This window comes from Poecilia mexicana, unplaced genomic scaffold (genome assembly GCF_051168715.1).
Source record: "Poecilia mexicana isolate PSO_F unplaced genomic scaffold, ASM5116871v1 scaffold_4, whole genome shotgun sequence".
Lineage (NCBI taxonomy): Eukaryota > Metazoa > Chordata > Actinopteri > Cyprinodontiformes > Poeciliidae > Poecilia > Poecilia mexicana.
This window is the reverse complement of record NW_028263373.1, coordinates 6,087,291-6,111,986: the sequence shown is the minus strand read 5'-3', so window position 1 is coordinate 6,111,986 and position 24,696 is coordinate 6,087,291. Positions and strand designations below refer to the sequence as shown.

The following is a 24,696-nucleotide window of genomic DNA, read 5'->3' as shown; positions in this document are numbered from 1 at the left end:
CCAAGCTATTATAATATACTTTAAAATGAAATAATCAGTTTTAGTTAAAGTTAATTAATTTAATTTTACAACTACGGGACAGTGGCTCATTTAACCTTTTTAAAAAATATTTTTGGACAGGCTTCACTAAAATATTTGCCTAATGTAAGGCTCCTTGGTAACGCTTCCCATGAAAGGTCCTGTAATTAATACTTTATCATTTTCTCTTCGTTTTCAATTTAGTGGGCAATATTACAGTTTTTATGGATTAAATCATTTCTTTTCAAACTATAAACCTCAGAAAAGGACATATTTAACCATCTTTATCGAAAACGGAAGGCGATGGGCTGTGAAGCAAAGCGGTGCGGAGTGCAGTTCAATCCTCCTTCTATAGTTCTGGTTTATATCCACACCGACACCAAAAAGATACGCAAGAGAATCATACCGATACGAAATTTCTCCAAATATTCTGGTAAGACAATATTTTTCAGCAATTATATAGTTAGTATGGGAATTACAGTTTCAGCAGCAGTGTAATGAATACACTTACTGAGTCAATTTCCTGACTCAATAAAGTGATCAAAATGAGTCATGCTGCAATCACTCAATCTGTTTTTTTTTAAGGTTCCTGGGTCCAAAAATAAATGCAATAATCTGCAAATGAAACAGTTCTCCCATCCTTATGATAATGACGCAATTTAAAAGTATTCATACCCCAGGAACCTTTTCACAAATATCATATTAAAACCACAAACTTAAGTGTTTTTCACTGCAGTGGTAGCTGTGTTTTGGATTGTGTCTACCAGCCTAAAAAAATCAAAAACAAAAAAACAAAACAAAAAGAGGTTTGACTGCTGTTTCTGTGCATTTGCCTCCATTGAATTAAAAATCTTGATATGATCTCTGACTTCCAGACTGCAGCATGGCTGCTGAAAGACTGAAAAACCACCCAAGGCACAGGGGCTATCTGGACCAAGTACCCCTAAGCCAGCTGGAGAAACTCCACATCATCCTGCGAGATCACATGCAGGGCTTGAGTCTGGAGAACAGCCTCGCTTCTTTCCAGCTGGACCCCGACGAGGATCTGAACAAACTGGATGACGAGGAACTGGCTCGCAAAAAGGGACAGATGGACACACTGTTCGAGAGGAACCGCAAGAGGAAAGATGACCCGGACTTTGTGTACGACCTGGAGGTGGAGTTTGACAAATCCAAGCAAGAGAAGTGCAGCTGGGATGAAGAATCAGATGAGGGCTTTTGAAACTCTGATCACGTTAACACCAAGTAAAAATAAAGCCGTCTTTCTACTGGACACAGGGCTGGCCCAAGATTGTAGGAGGGCTCAAGTGGAATTTAGTTTAAGTCCCACTTCCAGTTGTGTCCACTGCAATTAGCGGAGATAAACAACATAAACACTCCAGCAGAGATTTTGGCATGAGCTCAGGCACAGTAGATAATATCAAACTAAACAGCCCTGTGTTTTAGAAAGCATACATGTCACGCTAACAACCAAACGATGTAGGATTAATAATTGAAATTTATTTGTTATAAAATACAAGAATTTTACAAAATACATACTTTGGTTTTATTTATTGTTGTGGTTTACACATAAATGAAGGATATTCACAGTCAAATACGAAAGAAGCTGCTAAAGTTCTATTAAATTACATCTTGAGTCACCGGGATTTAAATGCAACACAAATATCTCTTTGGAGTAATTTGTCTACAAAATATCTTTTCAATACAAAATACATGATATATTTGTCCATGTACGGATCGACGTGGAGAACCGGCGTTTTCCCCTACAGTTGTACAAGCAAGGAAAACAACAGACATTCAATAGCAAAAGCTGGCTATGAGAAACTACGTCTTTAAAATGCCTGCTGTATCAAACGTCTCCGGGGGCAACGATCTCATTCAAAGTGCTTAAATACCTCATTCAGGTGACAGAAGACAACAACTGACCATGAGTACCACGATACATTCAAAAATGTCATAGGCTTGTGTTGAAATTTTCAGTTTACATTTCTCCTTTGCCAGTTTGGTTTAAGCTGATTGTAATATCACTCTGTCACTTGCAGTCATTTATGTGGATCTAATGTAAAACCCTAAAGAGGTAGTAATGACAAACTAAATCTGACTTCCTTTTTTTTTTTTTTTTTTTTTTTTTTTAAACCACCGTTGTTTCCGTAAGGATATATAGGTGTTTTAAATGTAATTCTCAGCAGGCTCGTTAATTTGTTTTTTAAAAAAAATAGTTGTTTATAAAACCGACATTTCAAGTATGCTAAAGCAACGATCTTGGATCTGCGACTCCGTTAGTCAAGACAGTATTTACATCTTCTTGCTCGAAAAGGAGAGACTTTCTGACAAGACCCGGACAACACAGTAAATGTACTGTATGACAATTTGATTTAGAGCTACAAGACAGAGACGGATGTGCTAAAATTTAAAGAGGGAAGGGAACATGGGGGAAGCTGGTGAGGATATATGTCACAAAAGTAGCTTTACACCAAATCTGGATAAGGTTCTTAAGGAACGTTGTCTTTTTAAAACGGAGTATTGCTGAAACAAAATACAAACTAGACTATTTAGTGACGTCAACAACACAAAAGTAGGTTGTCATTCCTGAAAGGAAAATCTCATTTTTTCTTCCTGTCTTGAGTGCACCTCGGACAGAACCTGTCAGATGAAGGGGAAAGAGGAAGGACAAATGTTCAGAGAATTACTGGATCAATGCCTGATGTCTTCTAGGGAGTTCAATTCTCACCATTTTCCTTTTGGTTTCGTGGCGAGGTCGACACAAGCAAAGTGGAACCACTCGATGGGACACTGAAACGACAGGAAAATCACGTCAGCCTGCAGATGGTTTCAGATGAATTTAGAACGGAGATAAGGATAAGTTAGAATAATACTTTAAAAAAAAAAAAAAAGGTCGAAAACCTACATCAGGATTATCACATCCGATCATCTCTCCATAGGAGACCTGGTGGCACAGGCAGTACGTCGGCTCGTTGGGGTCCACCGGCATGTCCAAAACGTCTGATGGTTGCATCGGCAGGAGGGTGTCGCTCAGGTCCGGACTGAAAGCATCAACGCAACTCATGCACCACGGCTCACAAACACAAACAGAAAGCCTCTGAGATGTGGCAAATCCTGAGCCGACGGGCCAAGTTACCTGGCCTTCTTCTTCTTTCTGGGAGAATCTTCGTCGGAGCCCTTCCTTCCTCGACCCCTGGACCCACGCTTCTCTCTCTGGCTCCGCATCTCGCTCTCTGTGGGGAAGACGAAGAAGAAAGAGAAGAAAAAAAAAATTGCTTATAAGAATAAAACACGTCATGCAGACTCACAGGAAAAGTCTTCTGGTTACCCAACTTACTTTTCAGCGCTCTTCCGTCTGCACTTTCATAGCCGCTGAGTTCTAGTTTCTCCTTCAGCTCGTTCTCAAACCGAGCCAGATCTGCATCCAGTCTGCGGATATGTTTATCCACCTGCGGGAAAGAAATGTTCTGAATGTTTAAGTCCGAACAAATAAAGGCAAACGATAGAAAAATAAAATCCAACAACTGATAAATATCGAACGGAAGAAGTTAGGTGAATTCTTGGAAATGTGTGTTCAGACTGACCATTTCATACGTCTGCATGGCAAGCTGGACTTTGTCATCACTGAACTCTTTGCACTTGCTGTAGGCGTTCTGGATTTTCTGCAGGTGTTCCACTCTCTGCTCCGAGGCGAGGTTCTTCACATTCGCTATGTACTCCTCCGCCAGCTTGTCGATCTCGCCTTTCTTTTCTGCGAAAACGACAGGGGGTTGTTGGAGAGACAGATAAACCCCACCGATGCCACCACAGTTCTAAAAGCTCATTATGCAAATTCAAAAGCAACCGATTTAAAATGGCACCAAAAAATAAAATGGTAAAATGATGACCTTCGGTTCTGTTGTCCAGGTCCCGCATCAAGGTGAAGTTCCTCTGTAACTCACATGGTAGATTTTCTATGCCTAGACAGAGGATTAGTGAATGATATTAATATGTATTGTTATATAAAAAATATATAAATAAACCAATATTGATCAACGGGTAAAAGTAACAGTTTTGGCTTGTAAGGCTGAAATTAGTGGGCTACTTTAATTGAAATCAACAATTAAAATGATCAATACAAGTGAACATTTGGTCAGGAAATTTGAACAATATTCTTTTATAACGTCACCATAATTTCAGCCAAACATACAGTCCATTTCCTGACTATATTTAGATTGATAAATAATTCAAATAGGTGTTAAAAATCCTCAGCAATAAAAATGTATCAGTTTTATTCATTTACAGGAGTTTACTGCAGAATATATTTATGTTTTTGCATGTCAGTTTGAGTATGACTCCAATAATGCAAATTGCATAATTTTAATATTTCAGCACCTTTGACATTTAGAGTTTGAGCACATTTGAAACTACTGATCCCACATCACAAATACGTATCTATAAGCTGAAAAATGTACAGATTCACCTGCATCAGGGGCAAAAAAAAAAAAAAAAGATTAGTTCAGATAAGGATTTTTAAGTATTATGTTAGTTGCTATTTTCTTATCTTTTCAGACATGGTAAATATGATTTGTTTTGCTGAATTTACTGAAGGAAAACCTTTTTGTCCAGGACACATACGTCATGAACTAACACGCAGTTATGGCGTAGTGGTTTACATTACCACGATGTCAGACCTTTACACAGCGACTCTGTTGGTTTCGGGGGGCTAAAGGAACTGGGTTCAGCTTCGGGCTGCCTCAGTTTGGGCGCTACTTCAAACACCCCGCCCCCCGGCGCCTAAACAGTTACGGGAAACGCGGTCTCCAACAGGTTGCACATGCATCGTGCAATATTTAACAGTAAAACCCCGAACGTTTATAAGACACCAAAAATGTATGTTGACGGGAAAAAAAATTAGAAATTATTTTCCAATTTCAATCTTTAAATACGTTCTGTTGTTTATTTTACAAATGCAAAAACAATCCGTGTCGTAAAGTAGTTACGTTGTGAACCATTTAATACGACTAATTTAATTTCGTTTCTTTACATCAGTAGACTGAGCATTATGAAGTGACAATTTATACTGCTTTATTTCCATCGGAACAACGCTACTGTTAGCAAGCGAGCTATTTGCTAACGAGCCTGTACTACAATCTACCTCTAGTCCCTCGAGCGTGTCCTTCGATAGACAAATAAATAAATAAATCAATCAAACAAACTTTAACGTGACAATGTTAATCATGGTACATTTCGTTTCCTAATACTCACTGTCAAGATAATGCTCCAAGTAAATTGCCGTTGCCATTTTGGGTTATCTATTTAGCTTCTGCGTACTCTCGTTAGCACGCTAACTGTTAGTCACAGGGAGCGTTTGTTTTGGACTACAGGGTTGGCCGTCAGTAGGTGGCGTGGCGATGCGAGTTTCACGGTTCGGTTGTAAACAAAACAAATATATGCGAGTTTTCTTTATTGTACTATGTTTTGTTCTCAAAACTTATTCGTATGATACAAATATAAACAAACAAACTTATTTATTTATGTATTTCATAAATAAATGACATACATAAAGCTGAGAACTACTCAACTTTAAACCGCTAAGACAATGACTTAACGCATTTTAAATAAATAAATAAATAAATAAATAAATAAATAAATGTCATTAAAATTGTAAAAAAATATTTTATTTTTCCACTAAAACGAGCCCTCATCTCTTTCCAATAATCTGTTTTGGAAAAAAAACTGTGTGCAATAAAACACATTATAGAATTATAATTTATGAATTTTTAAAATAACCAATTTTTATAATTAATATGCAATCTCAGCCTTGGGCGTAGGGATAAATATCAATAAATTTGAAATTAATTTCCATGACTTTGTGCAGAACTGGGGAGTCAGATATCTGGTGCTGATCCTGGCTACAACACAGGAAAATATTTGAACAGAAAACTATTATCAAAACTATATAATCTATTATGAATTAATTTTCATATTTCTTATTAATGAAAGACAGGGTTTTCTTTGTAAAGTCAAACTCACAAAGAGTGAAGTATAACTGTTAAAATTTTAACAGTAATTTAATTCTGCCTGAAAATCATATATCAACATTTAGTTTAGCTTTTTTATGACAGGGATAGACTAAAAAAAAAAACATATTTCGGAAAAACCATTAGATTTAAATAGAATACTTTCAAGAAAAAAAGAAAATTTCACTGCTCACCCTAGACCTGTGTGCACCTGGAACAAGAGGTTACCAATAACCAAACGCACCTTCACTTCCTTTGCTGGCATTTTCCACCGCGGTCAGCTGATAGATGACGTCATTGAAAACAAACACCGCCCTCTCCACAGAGACTGTTGATTCGCGAAGATGCTCTCTGGGCGGGATTTAACGCGAACCAAAGACCGAAGACATAACGGATATTTCCGATGTGTCCACTTTGCTGAACGGTCAGACATTTCTTGCTGCGAGCAACACATCGTGTTATTGTGCATATCACTTCCGCATTCTCGGTATCCTCAAGAAAGGTTATCGCGTCCAAAACATTTAAGGACTCAAGTAAGTATTTAGACCAAAAACACATTTTAACGTCATATAAGAGCGAATAGTCAGAGTGCTTACTTTACAATAAACTGTTTAAACTCGCGCTAACATGTCTGCTCCTTTCTAGCTATTTACAGGAAGCAGCTAGCAAAGAATATAGTCTATTTCTTACACTTAGTCCTGTGTAAATATTTTTAACCTCATATTCTCCTTACCAATATCATATTACCAATTTCTTGCTTTCTATTCCTTTAATGTGTTAAGCTGGGGAACCCTGAGAGTCAACGTAAAAATAAAAGGTTGCTATTCAACTTTACTTGGAATAAATTCTTGATCTCATACAAAGTCAACAATATCTTTAAACCAATAGCCTCAACCATGGTTAGCTTAAATTAATTTATAAGCTATATGCAAAAGTAAGTGCTAAATCACTAAATTTATCATTAGGAATTTGTTTTCTTTTAATGCTGTAGATTTCTATAGACATCGTTGTGAACTTGGTAATTGTTTTACCACTCACGAGGTTCATCTTAGACATGCCCCACCCTGTTGCCAGCCTCTGGAGTTCTGAGAAACACACTGTAATAATATTTACAATTTTTTTCTCTCTCCAGGTGTCTCCTCTGAGATGGCTGTGGTAAAAAGTGGCTGGCTCCATAGACAAAGTGAGCTAACTTTACTTTAAAACTTTCTATTTGCAAATCAGCAGTTAAGTAGCACAGAAAAAAAATGTATGTCTGTTTATACACGGCCTGATAACAATAATAATAATAATAATAATAATAAAAAAAAACAATCATGATGTTTATTTTGAAGGCACCATCCTACGGCGGTGGAAAAGAAACTGGTTTGACCTGTGGGCCGACGGACGCCTGGTGTTCTACAATGACCAGGAGCGGCGTGACATGGAGGATGACATCCACATGAGAGTCCACTGCATTAACATCCGCGGCTCTGCTGCTTGTCAGGGTATTGTGACGTGTTTTTTTTTTCTTTTTCTTTTTTTGTCTCTTTAGACAGCTGAGACGTGTTGTTTTGACATTGTTTTAAATGTGCCACCTTTGTGTTTTTGTACTTCCTTCCAGAGCTGAACCCACCGGATGGGAAAGCGCGTGACGCATTGTTCCAGATCGTGTGCAGAGACGGGCGGGTCATCAGCTTGTGTGCAGACAGTGCAGATGATGCCTTGTAAGCCAGCAAATGTACTCTCCAGTTATTATGTCAGTTATTAATTGACATTCAGCCCCAAATTATCCATATCCCAGGCATATTTAGGTCTAACGTAATCTTTTATTCTGACTGTGAGTATAATTAATCTTTTGGAGTGACTTTCTCCAAGTCACTCCAAAGCTGAAGATTAGGGTCATGGCAAAGAGGCCTTTAAATCTCATAACCAGACATAAATCATCAAAATAGCAGTGAAAACATGCAAAAAGCTGCTCAGCAATCATCAGAAGAGTTTGATTGGTGTAGTGCCAATTCTACCAGTTGTTTATAAGGGTATAAATGATTTTCAACATGCCAGTTTGAATATTTTTTTAAGAGATGCCTTTGTTTCCTATCAGAAACAAACCTTTTGATTGAAAATAATTTCATGTTTAAATTTGTCAGGAAGGTTAATAATTTTGGGTTTTAACTGTATGTTTAGGTGTGTAGAATTTGGGTAACCTGACATTAATGTGGTTTCTCTTCCTGGCTGCAGAGCATGGACCATGGCACTGCAGGATGCCAGAATAAACACGGTGAGTGTTTCGTACGTTTAAAGGAAATCTTTTGTGCGCAAGGTCTCATGTTTATGTTTGTAGTTTTCCCTTTTTTTGTGTGCATTGTGAGACAGTTCTCATATTTTCCTTCTCTACTAATCTAATAACAAACGAAGTTAGAAAGGGAATTCTTCCTTTCTAACTCCTTAAGCTCATTGATTTCTCATAACCTCTCACCAGTTTCACGGTTCCAAAACCTTCAATGAGTTTGCTTGCTTTGTTGCATCTGTCTTAGCAAGTAGCTCAGTATTGCTGGTAAACTGATTAAGTCTCTTTTTTTTTTTGGTTGTTTGATGTTTCACAGGTGGTCGCTGCTCCTCAGATTGGCTTTGCGCAGGAAGTCGTGGCATCTGCTCCTCCTCCTTACTCAGAGTACGCCCAGCCACAGGTGAAAGGAGTAACCGACGTCAACACGACTGGAAAATAGAAAGCGTTATCCATATTCTGACGCTGCACTTTATATTGTTTTGTTTAGCTTAATTCATTCAGACTCCTTTACAATGAAAATGAACAAACCCAACGAAAACGTAAAGGGGCGGTATTATGTAAAATCGACTTGTTGGAGCATTAAAATGTTATTTTTATGACATCTGAAGTTGACATAGTCATTTGATTTTGCTGTAAAGCAGCACTATGTGTCTGTATAACTCATAAAACAGCTCATTTGCTCAAAGCTACGTTTTGTTGTCATCTAGTGGAGACGTTGTGGAAGTGTTCATCTGTATCTGTAAGCCTCATGTGGGATTTTTTTCCCCAGGTTTATGCTCCGGGCCCATACGGAGACTACACCGCTCCGCCTGCTCATCCCACACAGATAATATACTCTGGCGATGGGCAACCCTACGCTGTTGCTTATCCATATCAGTATCAAGGTAAATAAACTCAACCCCGCTCAGCATAGCTGCAGCTGTATTAAGTTTTTGGCTGCGATGTGGAGGATTAATTCATGAATTTGTCGCGTTGCTCAGGTGGATACGTTGCTCCCGAAGTGAACCACGTGATCATCCAGGAGCGGCCGCGCGGCGAAGCGGGGGACGTGGCTCTGGGCATGCTCGCCGGAGCAGCCACCGGTCTGGCAATCAGCTCGCTCTTCTCCGTCTTCTAATTGGTCCCGCTTCGCTAACCGTCCCCTCCCCCCCCACTGTATTTACACCTTCAGTGTGTGCTCTTGTCAGTGCAGTCACAGGATTTCAAATGAAGTGTGTCCTCCGTTGGACTACATCAATGAGACATGACTGTGACATACAGAGTGGATGACCTAGTAAATACTTTTTAGCACTTTCCGATACTCCCAGGCAGTGTTTTTGCTCCTGTCGTGATGCGTGTGTTGAAATATCTTTAACCATAACGATTATTCTCTCCAGACCGTTATTTATTAGATCATTTATCACGTGCATGTCGCTTTACCCAGTTTGCTTCAGATTTGCACACAGTTGGCCTTTCATATTTGCAAAATGAATGAACCTTTTTCTTTTGTACTGTAACCTTTGTTTACTTTCCCTTTTCTTTAGTCACAGATGTGCAGTGCGCCCCTGGCTTTGTGTGAGCTTGAGTCAGATTGGGATTTAGGCACTGGATGCACTAAATACATACTTTCCCTGTAGCATCTTTAAAGTCATTTGCAGAAATGTTGGTTTGCATTATTTTGTTTGTTGAAAAAGGACACCAAGTATGAAGGCACAGTAGCATTAGCCTGAAGTATAAAGGGACACTGAATTTCTGCAGTCCTCTGTTTCAATGTATCGTTTGGTCTTTTTAATTTTCTTTTCTTTTGTTGACTCAGTGGCAGCTGCTGAACCTTACCTCCTGTTTTGATTTGTTCGTATTGATGTTTTCATGTTTGGTGCACAAACAGTTGAGTTAAAGGTTATTTCTGTTTTAAAAACCTAAATGTATGTGATTTAATCTCCACAAACAACCTCTTCCATAACATTTTATTGAGCCTAAGAAATGTTAAAGAGAACTCATTTTCTCTAATAGCATAACAGTAAAGTTACTTTGTTTAGCAATTCTTAAGCATGTTTAAAGGTGTGACTTAATCGGACTCGGATGTACTGATTAAATCAAGATGTTATTTTAACAAATAAATATATTCACATTGCTTTTGCATTCTGTTTATTTAGCCCTGAGTCTTGTTCACAGAACACAAGAAGATGCGAGAAATGACCTCAGATTTTAACAAAACGTCGACAAACCAAACATTTTGACCCCCAAAAAGTCACCGCTTAAACACACCGAACAAAACATGACCAACTATATCTACAATAACATCACAAGAAATCGGATGTACACATACATACATAACACGGCAACTGAAGGAAGAGCTTCTTTGAACAGACCGTAATTCATTTTAGAAGCAACAAAACCCAAAAGACCAAAAGCCTGAGAAGAATCAAATGAAAGGAAAGAAAACAAGTGATTTTGTGTTTAAAATGGAGGCAACATCTGTAAATTTAAACAGTCCTCTAGTCATAAAAGTAAACTTTAAAGCAAAGTTTATTTGGTGCAAAATAAATCCACCTTATACGTGGTGATGTCTGTAGTGTTGAAAAGGTGCAAAGACGTGTCGGTATATTCGTAAACACTAGCTTCAGTGGAACAACAGATGAAACGGTCAACTCTCGGGTACATTCTAGAAACCTCGCGAAGTGTCCATTTCAAAGATTCAACAGACCAAAAGACTGGCACATGAAGTATAATTGATTAAGGAAAAAAAAGACCAAACTTCCATCCTTAGCAGATTAGCCCTCTTGACCAAAATCTTCTGTAAACTTCTTCAGCTTGTCCAGGTCTTGCTCGTTGACTGTGGGCTTGGTGTTGCTCAGAGACCGGAGCATGTCGGCCTGCACAGAGACCAGCGAGCAGCTCATGGCAGGTCCAGATCAATCTGATCATCAATATCGTAAATTAAAAGCACTGATTTGGTTTCTTACCATGGACACCACGGGCTCCAGCAGCTTTTCCCCAGGAACCTCCATCCACGTCATCTCTACGGCGTTGGGATCTCCAGGTGAGCACGGCGTCAGCAGGTCGTCAACCACAATGTCAGGGCTGTTAAACGGGGATCCGCGAACCTTAAAATGTAGAATAGGACAAAAGTTTTATCAAAGTGTTTGAATGGACAGAAGATAAAAAAGAAAAGCTGCCTCTCTTAAGGTTACAGCTCTATGTGGAAACAGAAGGGAAGCACAGCTGGGTGTATAGACTGTCTGCAAATTACAACAAATTCATGGTAAGCTGACCTTCGTTGGGCTAAAGTATTCAATACCACGACTGATGTGGATTATCATATCACTAAAATCCCATTGGACATCCATGTAATGTAATTTATGTGTCCTTTTAACATGTAAATCAGAAACATCTGTTTGGAGAATTGCTATTCTTTTGTTACATTTATAGATCCTTTTCACCCATAATCAGCTTTGATTTTTTTTAAATTATATTCAGGGTCTGCAGAGTCAACATTTCAACTGTTAGTGAGGTAAAGACAAGAACGTGCAAATCCTTTGAAAATTTACTCCACTTTCTAACTTCCCTGAATTCAAACAGGAACCTATTGACTGAACTCTAACAGAATAATAATAATATCTGTGAAACTAATCCAAGCACACAGAGACTGAAACTGAGGCAACCAAATGCAAATCCATCAGCATATGTCACTAAACTGGGAAAATGGGTTTCCTTTTTTTTTTAAATTATTTTCTGACATAGTGCTTGTCTGTATTGACGCAAAGTATACCACTGGTAAAGATGTGTACACAATTTCCCTTAGATTAGCGCATTATTATATTGAAGCATTATTTAATACTTTAGAAAAAATTTTAACTTTTTCTATGACTGTTTGTTCAGTGAGGAACATGGTGAGAAAAAGACGTTTTAAACCAGCACAGTTATTGGTGCAATCTCTTAAATAAATTTAACCAAAACATACTCCCTTTACAGTTTTTTTTTTAGTTGGTCATATCTTTAGACTCCTGTAATCTTCGCAACATGTTGAGCTTTTCACCAACAACAACTCCAGGAAAGTTTGGGATGAAGGAAACAAGCAGTACTTAGGAAAGCGCCTCATCCCCACTGTTTAGTACGGTAGAGGATCTGTGATGCTGCGGTTCTGTTGCTTTTTCAAAGAACTTTTAAAGTTATAACTGCCAGTGATTTGTAAATGTTTTCAGCAAGACAACAGATCAAAATAACACAGAAATGGTTCACCGAGCCCAGACAATAATTTTATTTTTTCACAGGATAGTCATCCCCAAAACTGAACAAATGTACTCAAATTAAAGGTTTTCTAGATCGCTCAGTGTGAGATTATGCTAATGCAAAAAAAGATTAACTTTCAAAGGCCTTTTACACATCTTTGCCAGGGCTGCCAATAAAAAGAGCCAGAACTTTATAGTAGAGATTAGTGAACGAGTTAATAATTTGGGACAATCTTCAGACTATGTTCTCCAGATAGAAATCAACTGTGTGCCACTGTTGTTTATTTTTAGACTACAGTGAGTTTATGATGTCTATTAAAAGAGGCAGCTGACTGAAGCAGTCAAAACCCAAACACATCAAAATATCTGACACAACTTTAACTCCCCACTACGATCTGCATTATTTACTGAAAAACTGCTTTGAAAACAGTTTATTATGCTGGCATTCAATCGTTTTCTGTGCCTGAAGCCAACTTTAAATATTTTCCCGATTTACTTTTCACTCAGTTTATTGATAAAACGCATGAAAAAACTCTTTCAAACATGGGCACATTTCTAATTCTAGGAAAAAACTGATTCCAAAAGAAGTTTTTCCAGCTGATAAAAAAAAAAACAAAACTGGGAGACGTTTTGTTTTTACCTTTTTGAAGTGAGTCGCTGACTGAACCCTCCTGACGGGCTGCATGAGGGCGTCCCTGACAATTATGCTGATGTCTGCTCCGGAGTAGCCGTCTGTCTTCTTGCCCAGAGTGACGAAATCGTTGTCCGTCAGCCCGTTGGGGGTGGAGCCCAGGTGCAGCTTGAACATGAAGGAGCGGGCGTGCTCCTCCGGCAGAGGAATGTAGATCCGCTTCTCAAACCTGGCACAAGAACAAAAGCTTCAGTAAACCATTACGAGACCTTCGGCGACCGGACAATCTGGACGACAGCCAGCTCCGATAAACCCTCAGAGGCGACGGGGAGGATTGGCGCTAAGCTAACCTTCTCCTGATGGCCGAGTCTAGCGTCCAAGGAATATTTGTGGCTCCCAGGACCAGGATCCCGTCGTTGTCGTTCCCAACGCCTGGCGGGAGAAAAATGCGGCAACGATGACGAAAAATAAGCAATTGAAGAGGAAGGAAGTAAGTGTTGCTAATAGAAGAACGAAACATTTCTGTAGTTAGCTCTGACTAGCTACACTCAAGCGTCCTCTTGCTCACCTTGCATCTGAACGAGGAACTCCGTCTTGATCCTGCGAGCGGCCTCGCTCTCGTTTTCGCTCCTCGAGCCGCAGAGGGAGTCGATCTCATCGATGAAAATGATCGACGGTTTGTGCTCCCGCGCTAAAGCGAACAGGTTCTTCACCAGTCTAAAAGCAGGAAATGACAACAGTGGGACCGTTTTCTTTTGTCCCTCCCGCACCCCACCTCTACACATTCAATTTGTTGTCCAGAACCTCACTTTTCGCTTTCCCCCAGCCACTTGGACACCAGGTCAGAGGAGGAGACGGAGAAGAAGGTGGAGTTGTTGGCTTCTGTCGCCACCGCCTTGGCCAGGTAGGACTTCCCTGTTCCTGGAGGACCAAACAGGAGGATTCCCCGCCACGGAGTCCGCTTGCCTACAAAAACACACGCAGTACGGAGCTAGATACCGACCATACATCTGCAGCTCTCTTTTTTTTTTTTTTTTGTTTATTTTCTTGTGCTGATACCTGTGAACAGATGAGGGAATTTGATTGGGAGGATGACAGCTTCTTTCAAGGCTTCCTTGGCTCCTTCCAGTCCCGCAACATCGTTCCACTTCACATTTGGTTTTTCCATTACAATGGCACCTGGAAAAGGAGATGACTTCAGACACTATATTCAGTTAAAACATTTCTCAGAATTGAGTCATACAATAACTTCATTCACCTGAGAGCTGATTTTTGAATTTCTTTTTCTCCTGATCTTCCCCATCATCACTTTCACTCCTAAAATTGTAGCAAAAATCAGGGAATAATGAGATTCAATTCCAGTTTACTAAGCTTTTGATGTAATTTTGATTGTTAAGGAAACAATAAATCATCAGGACACAAACAAATACTTAATTAAGCAGACAACTGTAGTAGTTTTTAAGTAGTTTACTTTCTTTCTTTGTAAAACAAACAAAAAGAAGTGTTTACACCAGCAACAGACACAGCTGAATATCAGTTTATTTCTGATTTGTTGACTGCTCTCACCCTTTGTCCCCGGACTCTTTGACAGGTTTGGCCGGAGGACTCTTCTCCTTCTGCTTCAGGTAAACCTTCAGCTGCTCGGCTCGGTCCAGGTAGTCGGCACACTTTGCCCTGATACTCTGCTTCGCTCGTTCGCCCTGTGCCTCATCTGCAGCAACAACACAGAGAATCACAATAAAAAAAATAAAAAATCTAATTCTGCATAGCTGAGTGAGGGGAAGGATGGAGGTTCCTTACATTTGACAACGTGTAGGAAGTACTGTATGGCATGCTCATAACATCTGAGGGCCTCCTCGTAGTTCTTGGCTTTGTCCTCCTGTGCCGCCTTGCTGGCCAGATCAATAGCTTTCTAAAGGCAAACAATAGGACAGGAAATTGATAAAGACGTTTGGAAACGTTCAATACATGCCAACATAATCAGGGTTGCTAATAAAGAAGTGACGTCACTCTGTGGTAAACACGCCCCTGTCCTTTCCTTTCTTTTTTTTTAGCTGTGATGCCTGTGGTGATTTCAAAAGGAGAGGAGGAGTTGTTTTTTTAAATCTATTTATATATAGTTTATCAGCTATCATGCTAATATTATGCTCTATTTAATAAGGGGCTTACAAAATTAAGTAATCATTGGATTTACTTTTGATTTGTTCCGTTTCAACTTTTCAGAGAAATAGTATTAAATATCACAGCATGTTATGCTTTTTTTTTTATTAAGCAGAATAAAAGACAGCAATGTTCACAGCCACAAATTGACATCATACTGACACTAGCAGTACAGGACTAGTGCATTGTCCCTTTAAAATGCTCTAACTTCCCAAGTCATCACATTCTAAATAAATTAAAAACATTACCTAAGTATACTAATGAGTAAAAAGTGCGCCGTTACGAACTTTTTTGTGACAAAACAGCTCAATTTAAAATAAAAATAAAAGCGTGTTTAATGGTTTGTTTATTAAAGCTGAGCTAAATAAGGCGTCGTATCGGCTTCCAGGTGAGTCACGTCATTGTTTTTAAAAGTCTTGTCACTTACCTGTAAATTTCCGCCCGCCATTAGCCGCTTCTGTCGCTGAAACCTGTCCGGGTGCGCTGAGATTAAATATTAAAACTTGTGGCTCTTTTCTCCTGTTGTGTCCGGTTACTTAAGAGTTACATTCAGAGCACTTTTAGTCGCTAAACATCCCAAAGGTTTGTCTCTCTTCCGCATCTGAACTTCGACTGCTGCTTCCGCGGTGCTCACGTGACCAAACTGTCATCCTTGACGTTACTTTTTCCAACGTTCCCGCTCGGTTTCCTGTACGTTCTTAAATGTACCGAGTCACTGCTGGAGTAAAACGCCGATGTCATAATTCATACATATATTGAAAGGAAGCCAAAAGGTCAGGGTGAACTTTTAGACTTGTGTAAAGTTGTTAATTAGACGACATCTGGACTTGTTTCCAATAGACTCCTGTTCCAACATCTCCTCCTGTGCTTAGATGTGATGAACCTGTTAATACTAGTTACTATGTGTGCTAGTAATTAAGTGAGTAAATGTAGATATCATTTGTATAGCTAATTTCACAAATTAAAAAAAAATCATAATGGCAACATAATAAAAATAAAAATATGTATATAAACGAAATGATAGCAAGAAGTGTCTAAAAATAATTAGCTTAAATAATTTAATATTAATGTAATGACTTTGTATTTCTTTTCTTTTCTTGATGAAACCTTTGACAGAGCCATTGTTGCTATGTCTTTTCCCATTTTTCACATAGAAAGCACTCTTGGTCCAGTGTGTCTGTCTTATTTTGAAGAGCATGACTGAAAATGTTATTACATGTTGAAGCCTTATGACAGCGTTGGACTTAAGGTTATGTTATGTCTTCACTCTGAAGCTTATTTGCCAGAGATGTTGCTTTGCAGCTGCAAGGACAGACTTCAGTTTCCCACAGTTTTCTGTAAATATCTTTACACTTCTTCCCTCCTTTGGTATTAAAAGTTTTGAACTCAGAAGTCAGAGCTGACACTCCTTTTGTTCTTGACTCAGATACTGCATGAACCTCACGGAGTCCTTTCCGCCTTTAACTGTGCTCGAATTGATTCATTTATCCCACAGCACATCCTTAGTTTCCTTTCTCATAGAAAGAACTCCTGGTATAGCACTTCTGTGTTTTGCCACACTTTTCCTGAACAAAGTCTTTTTTATTGCCAGCATTAAGCTGTCTGTATTCTTTCTGTATAAAGTATGCCTAGCACCCAGTTCTTCTAGCATTGTTGTAAAGTGACAGATTCACAGGATGATCAGTAGATAACTAGATTAGAAACTAGATCATATATGACGATATACAAATAAACTAAATTGAAAGTTCCCTCATAACAAATGAAACATTCTGGTTACACAATGTGTTACGCCATGTTATTGTTTATTGTTGTGTCCTGTTACAAGGGCTGCCATCTTAGAACCAAACGCCAGAGACTGATAGTGCATTTATAACATTTATTGAAAAGGCCAATAAATAGTGTGCAAAATATCCATAATTCCTCTATCATCAGAGGTAAACAAATAAACATGTGCTGAGGAAAAAACAGCATAGAGAAGGCTAATAGATGTCAGTGTTATCTTACATTCAGTTCAAGTTTGTTCAGCTTTTCACAGCTTTGTTTCAGCCACTATCGTTAACCAAGCACCGTGTACAGTACATGTCGCAGTTGAGCAGTTTCGACACCGTTGACGTCGTTCTCCTCCCCCCTCACCCCACAACGCGTCGTCATGTGAGAGTCCGACGTGGAGGAGGAGAGTCCGGGCTTCCATCAACTGTCTCCGTTCACAGCTTTCTGCCGTAAAACCCTCAGGATGCGATCGCTCTTTGTGAGATCAGCGGGGAGTTCGTTATGCTGCGAAACAGAACGCACAGGATGATCCGGGCATGTCTTTTATTTCGGTTTCTCATCAAAGTTAGGAGCGTTACCTCGTTGGGTAAAGCAGGATCGGCGTTGGCTCCGAGCAGCAGAAGTACAGTCCGAATATTCCCACCCATGACGGCAGCGTGAAGGGCGGAGGAGCCATTCTGGAGACAAGACAAGCAGGGAACCTGCTTTATTATCTTTCATTTAGTTGTAAATTGTAAATGAAAGATTATTAAATTGTAAATTAAAGATTATCTTGCAGGTAGAGCTAGAAAATTCCTAACCTTGAGAAGGCCGAGCGCAGGAGAAAATTTCAGCAGCTCCTCAACGACGCCGTTGTGTCCTTTCAGCGCTGCTTTGAATAACGCCGTCGAGCCATCCTTGAAAGTTGAGAGAGCAAATGTACAAATCAGCTTCAGCTGCTTTCAACTACAAAAAAATAAAAAATAAAATTTGACACCAAAATGCTGCAACTTTGAATTTTGTCTGAGATTTTTTGTGAAGTGTCAGCAAAAACGCTATTTATTTCACTTGTTTGTAAGAATTGAAGTTAGCGCCACTTCAGCACTGAACTCAATGATGTTTCATTGTTTGTCAGGAATATGAATCAAATTTGATCCAGTTTGAACAGTTCTTAGATTTATCAAATCGTCTGTCTGAAACCACAAATAACAGCTTTTATTGTAATTTTTTTGGTTGATTGAGATAAGCAAATTTGAGGCATTTCAGTTATATAAATACTAATTAAAGGAACTTCACATACTCATTTTATATTTCCTTTAGCATATGAAATGTATAAAATAATACTAATGCCTTAGAATGCTTTGTGTAAAGATCTTCCAAATCTGGTCTAAGTTTTTCTTTCTTTTCTTTATTTACTAGTTCTAATTAGGTAATTAATTAATGTAAACAAAGAGAAGCCTGTGTGCTTTCAGTGATAGCAATATGCACTATTTGAGCATATTGTTTGGAAAAAATATATATTTTTAGAGCATGTGAGACATCAAAAATAAGATTGTATAACATAAAATACCCCTTCATTGACCTCATGACTTTTCCCAACACAGTCCAGGAGACTTGCTCAAGGTAAGATAATTTCATCCAACTCTCCAATCCAATCTGAAGTGACTTTCATACGAGGATTAACGTACTAATCTGTCAGCATCCCGATCTGCTCCGCGTAGCAGAAGGACCTTCACCACCTCACTGTGTCCCATCTGAGCTGCCATCCACAAGGGTGCAGTGCCATCCTGGGAGAGAGATGGAGGGTTAGGAGGTCGTGGAGAAAAACAAACACCGCTTACACGTTCAGAACCACAAAGTTGAAGGAGACGTCTGTTTAGGTCTAAATCTCCTAGTTACTGGTGGACGTCAGGCTTTTTGTTTGCCTGCGTTTCAACTACATTGTGCGATGATATCTTCGAGATGAACTGCTGTTTATCTCGATGAAGCTGGTCACAGTGGAAGATGAAGCGCTCAGATTAGCATTATCGCAAAACGTGAACACTGAGCGACAAACAGTAACCTGACAGAACTAGACAGATTTATAGGTGACAAATGTAGGCATGTGAAGTGATTTGTGCCTGCAGGGGGCATTACCTCCCTGGCTTGGTTCACCCTGGCGCCAGAAGCCAGCAGCTGACGAATCACAGTCACATGACCCCCCTGGGCAGCGAGGAATAACGGTGTAGCTCCATCCTGAAAAAAAAAAAAATAAGAACAGCAGAAGCAAAACTCATTGTAAATGTACCAATAATTAGCTCATTAGATACATTTTTGCACAGTAAGGTTGTTGCTGTTTTTGGCACATGCCAGTCCTGCTCAAGGTGATTCATGACTGACTCAGCAGTTTGGGGAAAAACCAGAGAGACGGGATTCCTGCTGCACTGAGATCAACTAACCATCAGGTTTCTGACACAAAGGGAGGCAGAATACAGAACAGATCAGTCATGTGTGACTGTCTGAGGAGAGACAGGCCTGGAGATGCAGATCTCACGTTTAGCCTCTCGTGAACGTTGGCTCCGTTCTTCAACAGGACGTCCACCACTGCCGAGCGTCCGTACTGCGAGGCAACGGTGAGAGCTGTGCCGCCATCCTGGTAGCGAAGCATGAAAAAAACAACATATGAAAGCTATGCATAAGCTTAAAATGGAGAGCGCAAAAACGCCCTGATGTATTCTTGGGAACTGGCTGAACCATTGCCCGGTGTTTTTTACGTCGAACCTTTGTCCGTAGTTCGGTGGAGGCACCGAACTCAAACAGCAGCTTCACGATGTCATGGTGTCCCTGCTGCGAGGCGAAGAACAAGGCCGTCGAACCTGTCTGAGGATAAAAATAGACACAGCTGTTTACATGGAGGACTACAACCCTATTAGTCAGCTCAAGACTTTGGTATTTTTTTAGTGAAAGTTGATCACTACAAGACATTTTTCCTTTTGCTTCACAATTGATATTAGTTAATATTTTTCACGAAGCACATCAAAACGGCTCTCCAAAGGACCTGCACATTCTACACAGATGTTATAGCTACAGTTAGATCTGAAATCTAAACAACAAAAACCTTAACTTACAGGAACAAAAATCACTGTGTTACTCTAGAAATATACATGTTTTTTTTGTTTTTTTTTTGATTGTGTGCCGAATAGGTGGGTGGAGAATTTCGAAAACAGCAGCAATAGTTTCCTGATGATAATAGTTATTGAGGAAACTTCCTCTATTGTCAACAACTATTGTGAGTAATGTGTCCTGGAGCACATCTACCTCTCTCTGGTAATTAATGTCTGCTCCTTGCATTATGAGCTCTTTGACGCACTCATAATGGCCGCTGTACGACGCCACCATCAGCGCTGTCGTTCCATACTGCAATAACAAAAAAACCCCCAAAACATACAATTAGTCAACCCTGCAGAAGGTTATATTTATTCATAATCTGGCACCAGTATTAAAAATGGCTGCAATGTACAGACTTTGCTCCTTCTTCAGCGCCTGTCACGTGTGAGGTTCCCAGGATTTCCTACTTTGGCTTTTATTTTTGATTTATGCGTTTTTTTTCTTATTGTCTGAAGTTAAATTCGACCAAATTTTTCTTGTTTCCCATCGTGCCAAAGAAGATAGCAGCGTGTTCCGGGTGTGGCCACAGGTGTACCTCCAATTAACTCAAATATGTCGAATAACCTATCAGAAGTTTTCAAAGCTGTGACATCATCAAATGGGCTGAGGAAGAGGTCATTCTGTAGGTAAACTTTTGATTTTGAAGACATTAATAAATAAATCTGTGAAATATTTATTCTCCTAATTTTGTGGCATTAAGCAGTTTGATATTTTTAACTAAACTAACGCAAGAAAAGTCAGACAGTGAAATAAATTATGTGTATATTTCTTTTAATTCTGTATATTCAGGCATTGGGATTATCTATAAGAATATTTTTTGTCAAATTATTTGTTTTTCACATTTCTGTTTTTTACTGTCTGCTTGTCTTGTATACAAAATACTTTTTAACCTTGGTGTTTAAAGGTGTTATATAAGTAAGGATGTACTTTTTTTTCTTACAAAGAAAAGACAAAGACAAAAGCTATATAAAAAAAAAATCATGCATTTGCAATAAAGAAGACAATCCCCATAAAAAATCTTGGCGATAAGAAAACTGCAATATTGAGATGCGGATAAATTTAAAATATGCAAACTAAAAAAAAGTATGCACATAGAAACACAAACACATGCTCCACAGAAGTAGCGCTCAATGCTCTCTACGTCTCTGGCGGTTTACGGTTAAAGCACGTGGCTGAACGGCCGGGGGGCATGCAGCATCCGTACACTGTCTCTGCAGTCGGCGTCCACTCGCCCGCTGTTGAGCAGCAGCTGAAGCAGAGCCAGGTTTCCCTTCCTGGCCGCCCAGAACCCGGCGTTAGCCAGGGGTGTTTCCTTCTGCGGGGGTAAATGCACACAACAACCGCTCATACTGGAACCACCATTATAGCATTACACACTCCGACAGCAGACAGGGACCGCCGTGGTGTGCGACCGACCAGGTGTCACCACTAAGAGTAAATGCTACACAGGTTGCTGTGTCTGTGTGTGACTGAGAGGTTAGTAACCCATAAAGACAGATCAGTGGTCTCTAGGAAACCCAAAACTTTTGTTTTTTGGGTAAGCCTAACTCTTCAACATAAAATTTAGTTACTTTTTTGGGGGGGAAAAGGTACTTTTTTATGGAGTTCAATTTGTTCCAAAAATATGTTACGGAAATGAGCATATTTTTGGCACAGATAGAACCCCATAGCAGTAGTTTCACTAGGCTGTCCTTTTTACTTTTCCTTGAGTAATATTTTTTTTATAAAGTATTGCTCTTGAGAAGAACTTCTGCTCACTCTACCTAAAGTGAATAATTTCACTAGAATTAGAAAATCAAAAAAATGCACGAGATGCGAACACACCTACAGCTAAAGCACAACTTCTTGTTTCTGCTAAAGTTTTGTTTTTCTACCTGCTCAATCTTTTATTTGCATTAATTTCTTTCATTTCAGTCATTAAAATACCAGAATTTGGACATAACTTTGCATTTTTGCCTGATCAATTATGTCATTTTTAAATATTCTGATCATTATTCAACACTTGGCTGGCCTTTTAACCAGATATTTTTTGAGTAATTTCTTGGACAGTTACTTTTTACTTTTACTATGTTGAAGTAGTCCTAGTCAGGTTTCTGAATGTCCTTCAACTGTTATATATGGACAGCTTTTTGGTTATTTTCTGTCCAGTCCTTGACCTTAACACAAATTTGTACAGAGTGTATTTAAACAACAAAGGCAAATGGAGACTTTTTTTTTTTGGACTGTATCTTTACAAACGGGAACAACTCTAAAGATTGCGCAGACCCTGAGAGATGCATCCCGGTTCAGCTCAGTGAAGAACCATTGATTGCCACCACTTAAAGAGATTAATAACGTCTGTCTCATAGGAAACCAACAAAAGTATAATTAATAAAACGAGGAATAACTTAGAAGTTTTGTTTGTCCGCCGGTATTCTCTGAACAGTGAGGATTGTTCATAAACACCCGAGATGTATTTGTCAAAGACTCGTGAGCCATTTAATGCAGCTATTGTGCCCAGACGTGCTACACTGTTTGAATCAGTCCAATGTAACCTCTATTTCCTTTATACTTAAACACATCACGTCATTAAACAAATCCTGACTTTACAGCAGTCTGCTTTTGACCAGCAGCAGCTGCTGCCGTGTGTCCTGTGACGATACAGGCCGCTTCAGGCAGGGTGCCCGGGCAAAGATGGATGGAAAAAGCTGAGTTTTACCTTGAAAGACATCCTGCAGACCTCAGTCGTGACTCATGGCGCTCCCGTGATGCGCACTCACTCATTAGACGCGATGCTGCGCGTAATTTGCCTGTTTTGCCGCACCGTGCTTGGGTGTTGCCCCGTCGCGGACATCATAATAACAGCGGGAGCGAGTCAGCTGAGCTCAGCCTCTGCAGTGGACCCCGCAAGGAGGAAACACCGCCACCAGAGGGCGCTGCAGAATACAGCTGAGGTGTGGGGGGAAATCAAGTATCCACTTCTTCTCCCAACTATTACGATCAAACTCGAGGTAGACGTATTTGAACTTTTAAACAGTAGTATAATTTTGTACTTTATTTTTGTTATTTTCCTTCAGAATTGCACAAGTCAAGTCATAAATCAAGTGAAAAGTATTAGTTTATAAATGGGTACAATGGCCAAGCACATCCTTTTCATGTGTCACATTAAAAGGACAAACTTTACTGTATTTTATTGGGATTTTATAGGACAAATACGAAATCATCTGTAATAGTGATCTGACAAAGTTTTTTAAAAATCTTACGAGTGTTGTGGGAGTCTGCCAATACTTTATAGAAGCACATCCAGCTGTAACAATAAGTTTCTAAGGTTACGTCTCTACCAGCTTTGCAGATCTAGAAACTGAGATCTTTGCATAATATTGAGTGAGACTGGATGGAAATCATCTGCGACCATCAATTTTCAAGCTGTGCCACAGATTCTATGTCGGATTTAAGTCTGGACCTTGACTAGGTCGTTATTGAGCATGAATGTAACCTAACCCATTCCATTGCAGCTCTGGCTGCACGTTTTGAGTTGTCCTTTTGCAAAATCTAACAAGTTTCCGTGTCCATGTTAAAGAAAAGAAAGTCCTACAGCAGAAAGTTTTATGATGGGGATGGTGTGTTCAGGGTGGTATGCAGTGTGGTTTGCATGTAGGACCAAATGTTGGGCCAAATTTGTTCTTATCGGGTCAGAACACCATATTCCACATGTCCACTTCATCCCATAAGGGACCTGCAAGTCTATCAGTTATTATTATTTTGTTTTTTGATATTTTCTCCTACCTGAGCTGAGTTACTTTGGGCTGCTTCTCTGATTAAATCACTCCCTGCATGGCAGAATACAAATGTGTTCCACGATGTGTTATTTTCTTTCCACTTCACAGTCAGGCTCCACTGTCACATAAAATCCAATCCAAAATACATTGAAACCTACTGTGGCTATAAGTTATGGAAAAAGTCCAGTGAGTGGGAATGCTGTATGCCTCGGTTGTTTTGTATTTGGTCAGCATTTCACATTAAAATTGTTCAAAAATCTAATTTAAAAAAATGCTTTGAAACTAAAAATTAATTAAAATTCTTCAGTTGAAACCTTGATGTTTTCCCCTAAAACTGTCCATGTGACAATGTGTCCATTGTCACATGGAACTCTTCCCAGTTCCATGTGACAATGTTAAAGAGTTTCTCAAATAATGAAGTCTACAAAAAGTAAAGTCCAGACTGAAATCTCAGTGAAATGCTGCTCACATAATGCACCAGAATCAGCTCTATGTTTATTCAAATGCAATCGTTTGCAGCTGATGTCATTTCAGGTGCAAACTTTAATCAGATTAGACGCATTGTCCCTTTTTCGGGTGTTGTGCTCGGCTACAAACATGTATTTGAGGGATTAACAATACTGCAGCTTTAGCTGTTTCTAGGTGATAACTGCAGAGGGTTTGGAGGACAACATATTTTTGTTGACTAATGCTACTGTCAGGTGTTCATTTAGGGATCGAGTAAAAGTAGAGCAGGAACATGTAGTTT

The 24,696-nt window shown here is 39.4% G+C and overlaps 5 protein-coding genes across 7 annotated transcripts; 2 read left to right on the top strand and 3 right to left on the bottom strand.

Annotated features, from left to right (window-relative positions):
• Positions 1-132: 132 nt before the first annotated feature.
• cep19 (centrosomal protein 19) lies at positions 133-1,552 on the top strand. Its single transcript, XM_014971650.2, has 2 exons — positions 133-451; positions 894-1,552. Exons 1-2 carry the CDS (start codon positions 322-324, stop codon positions 1,238-1,240), a joined length of 477 nt encoding a protein of 158 aa, XP_014827136.1. The 5' UTR covers positions 133-321; the 3' UTR covers positions 1,241-1,552.
• Positions 1,499-6,273, bottom strand: ing5a (inhibitor of growth family, member 5a). Of its 2 annotated transcripts, none has more exons than XM_088004850.1 (8): positions 6,218-6,273; positions 3,909-3,980; positions 3,606-3,772; positions 3,359-3,470; positions 3,158-3,254; positions 2,927-3,062; positions 2,750-2,811; positions 1,499-2,661 (listed from the first exon to the last, which is right to left on the bottom strand). In XM_088004850.1, exons 2-8 carry the CDS (start codon positions 3,934-3,936, stop codon positions 2,622-2,624), a joined length of 642 nt encoding a protein of 213 aa, XP_087860976.1. In that variant the 5' UTR covers positions 3,937-3,980; positions 6,218-6,273; the 3' UTR covers positions 1,499-2,621. The 2 variants fall into 2 exon arrangements, with proteins under 2 accessions (XP_087860976.1, XP_014827134.2); XM_014971648.2 differs by lacking the exon at positions 6,218-6,273 and adding an exon at positions 5,269-5,378.
• Positions 6,274-6,408: 135 nt separating this feature from the next.
• plekhb2 (pleckstrin homology domain containing B2) lies at positions 6,409-10,405 on the top strand. The gene is made up of 8 exons (XM_014971649.2): positions 6,409-6,556; positions 7,156-7,206; positions 7,358-7,510; positions 7,627-7,729; positions 8,244-8,283; positions 8,609-8,692; positions 9,062-9,176; positions 9,273-10,405. Exons 2-8 carry the CDS (start codon positions 7,170-7,172, stop codon positions 9,407-9,409), a joined length of 669 nt encoding a protein of 222 aa, XP_014827135.1. The 5' UTR covers positions 6,409-6,556; positions 7,156-7,169; the 3' UTR covers positions 9,410-10,405.
• Positions 10,403-15,921, bottom strand: LOC106906387 (vacuolar protein sorting-associated protein 4B-like). Its single transcript, XM_014971645.2, has 11 exons — positions 15,722-15,921; positions 14,935-15,046; positions 14,701-14,845; positions 14,393-14,451; positions 14,194-14,313; positions 13,944-14,100; positions 13,703-13,851; positions 13,485-13,566; positions 13,144-13,363; positions 11,238-11,378; positions 10,403-11,147 (listed from the first exon to the last, which is right to left on the bottom strand). The coding sequence occupies exons 1-11, from the start codon at positions 15,740-15,742 to the stop codon at positions 11,046-11,048; spliced, it is 1,308 nt and encodes a 435-aa protein (XP_014827131.2). The 5' UTR covers positions 15,743-15,921; the 3' UTR covers positions 10,403-11,045.
• Positions 15,922-17,075: 1,154 nt separating this feature from the next.
• Positions 17,076-23,041, bottom strand: ankrd29 (ankyrin repeat domain 29). 2 transcript variants are annotated; one of them, XM_088004849.1, is made up of 9 exons: positions 22,889-23,041; positions 20,341-20,439; positions 19,804-19,902; positions 19,577-19,675; positions 19,180-19,278; positions 18,732-18,830; positions 17,865-17,960; positions 17,643-17,741; positions 17,076-17,568 (listed from the first exon to the last, which is right to left on the bottom strand). In XM_088004849.1, the coding sequence occupies exons 1-9, from the start codon at positions 22,898-22,900 to the stop codon at positions 17,485-17,487; spliced, it is 786 nt and encodes a 261-aa protein (XP_087860975.1). In that variant the 5' UTR covers positions 22,901-23,041; the 3' UTR covers positions 17,076-17,484. The 2 variants fall into 2 exon arrangements, with proteins under 2 accessions (XP_087860975.1, XP_014827146.1); XM_014971660.2 differs by lacking the exon at positions 22,889-23,041 and adding an exon at positions 21,395-22,763.
• Between the last annotated feature and the right edge of the window lie 1,655 nt (positions 23,042-24,696).

Coding starts and splice junctions, on each gene's coding strand:
- cep19 (XM_014971650.2), top strand. CDS start 322: ATGGGCTGTGAAGCAAAGCGGTGCGGAGTGCAGTTCAATCCTCCTTCT. Junction 452..893: donor AAATTTCTCCAAATATTCTG/GTAAGACAATAT, acceptor TCTGACTTCCAG/ACTGCAGCATGGCTGCTGAA.
- ing5a (XM_014971648.2), bottom strand. CDS start 5,305: ATGGCAACGGCAATTTACTTGGAGCATTATCTTGACA. Junction 3,981..5,268: donor CTTGGAGCATTATCTTGACA/GTGAGTATTAGG, acceptor TCCTCTGTCTAG/GCATAGAAAATCTACCATGT. Junction 3,471..3,605: donor CCATGCAGACGTATGAAATG/GTCAGTCTGAAC, acceptor TCTTTCCCGCAG/GTGGATAAACATATCCGCAG.
- plekhb2 (XM_014971649.2), top strand. CDS start 7,170: ATGGCTGTGGTAAAAAGTGGCTGGCTCCATAGACAAA. Junction 7,207..7,357: donor TGGCTGGCTCCATAGACAAA/GTGAGCTAACTT, acceptor TTTATTTTGAAG/GCACCATCCTACGGCGGTGG. Junction 9,177..9,272: donor TTATCCATATCAGTATCAAG/GTAAATAAACTC, acceptor CGCGTTGCTCAG/GTGGATACGTTGCTCCCGAA.
- LOC106906387 (XM_014971645.2), bottom strand. CDS start 15,742: ATGGCGGGCGGAAATTTACAG. Junction 14,452..14,700: donor AAAGAGTCCGGGGACAAAGG/GTGAGAGCAGTC, acceptor CTACAATTTTAG/GAGTGAAAGTGATGATGGGG. Junction 13,364..13,484: donor GACTCGGCCATCAGGAGAAG/GTTAGCTTAGCG, acceptor TTCTTGTGCCAG/GTTTGAGAAGCGGATCTACA.
- ankrd29 (XM_014971660.2), bottom strand. CDS start 21,538: ATGAGCGGTTGTTGTGTGCATTTACCCCCGCAGAAGGAAACACCCCTG. Junction 18,831..19,179: donor GGGTGAACCAAGCCAGGGAG/GTAATGCCCCCT, acceptor TCTCTCTCCCAG/GATGGCACTGCACCCTTGTG. Junction 17,742..17,864: donor CTGCGCTCGGCCTTCTCAAG/GTTAGGAATTTT, acceptor TCTTGTCTCCAG/AATGGCTCCTCCGCCCTTCA.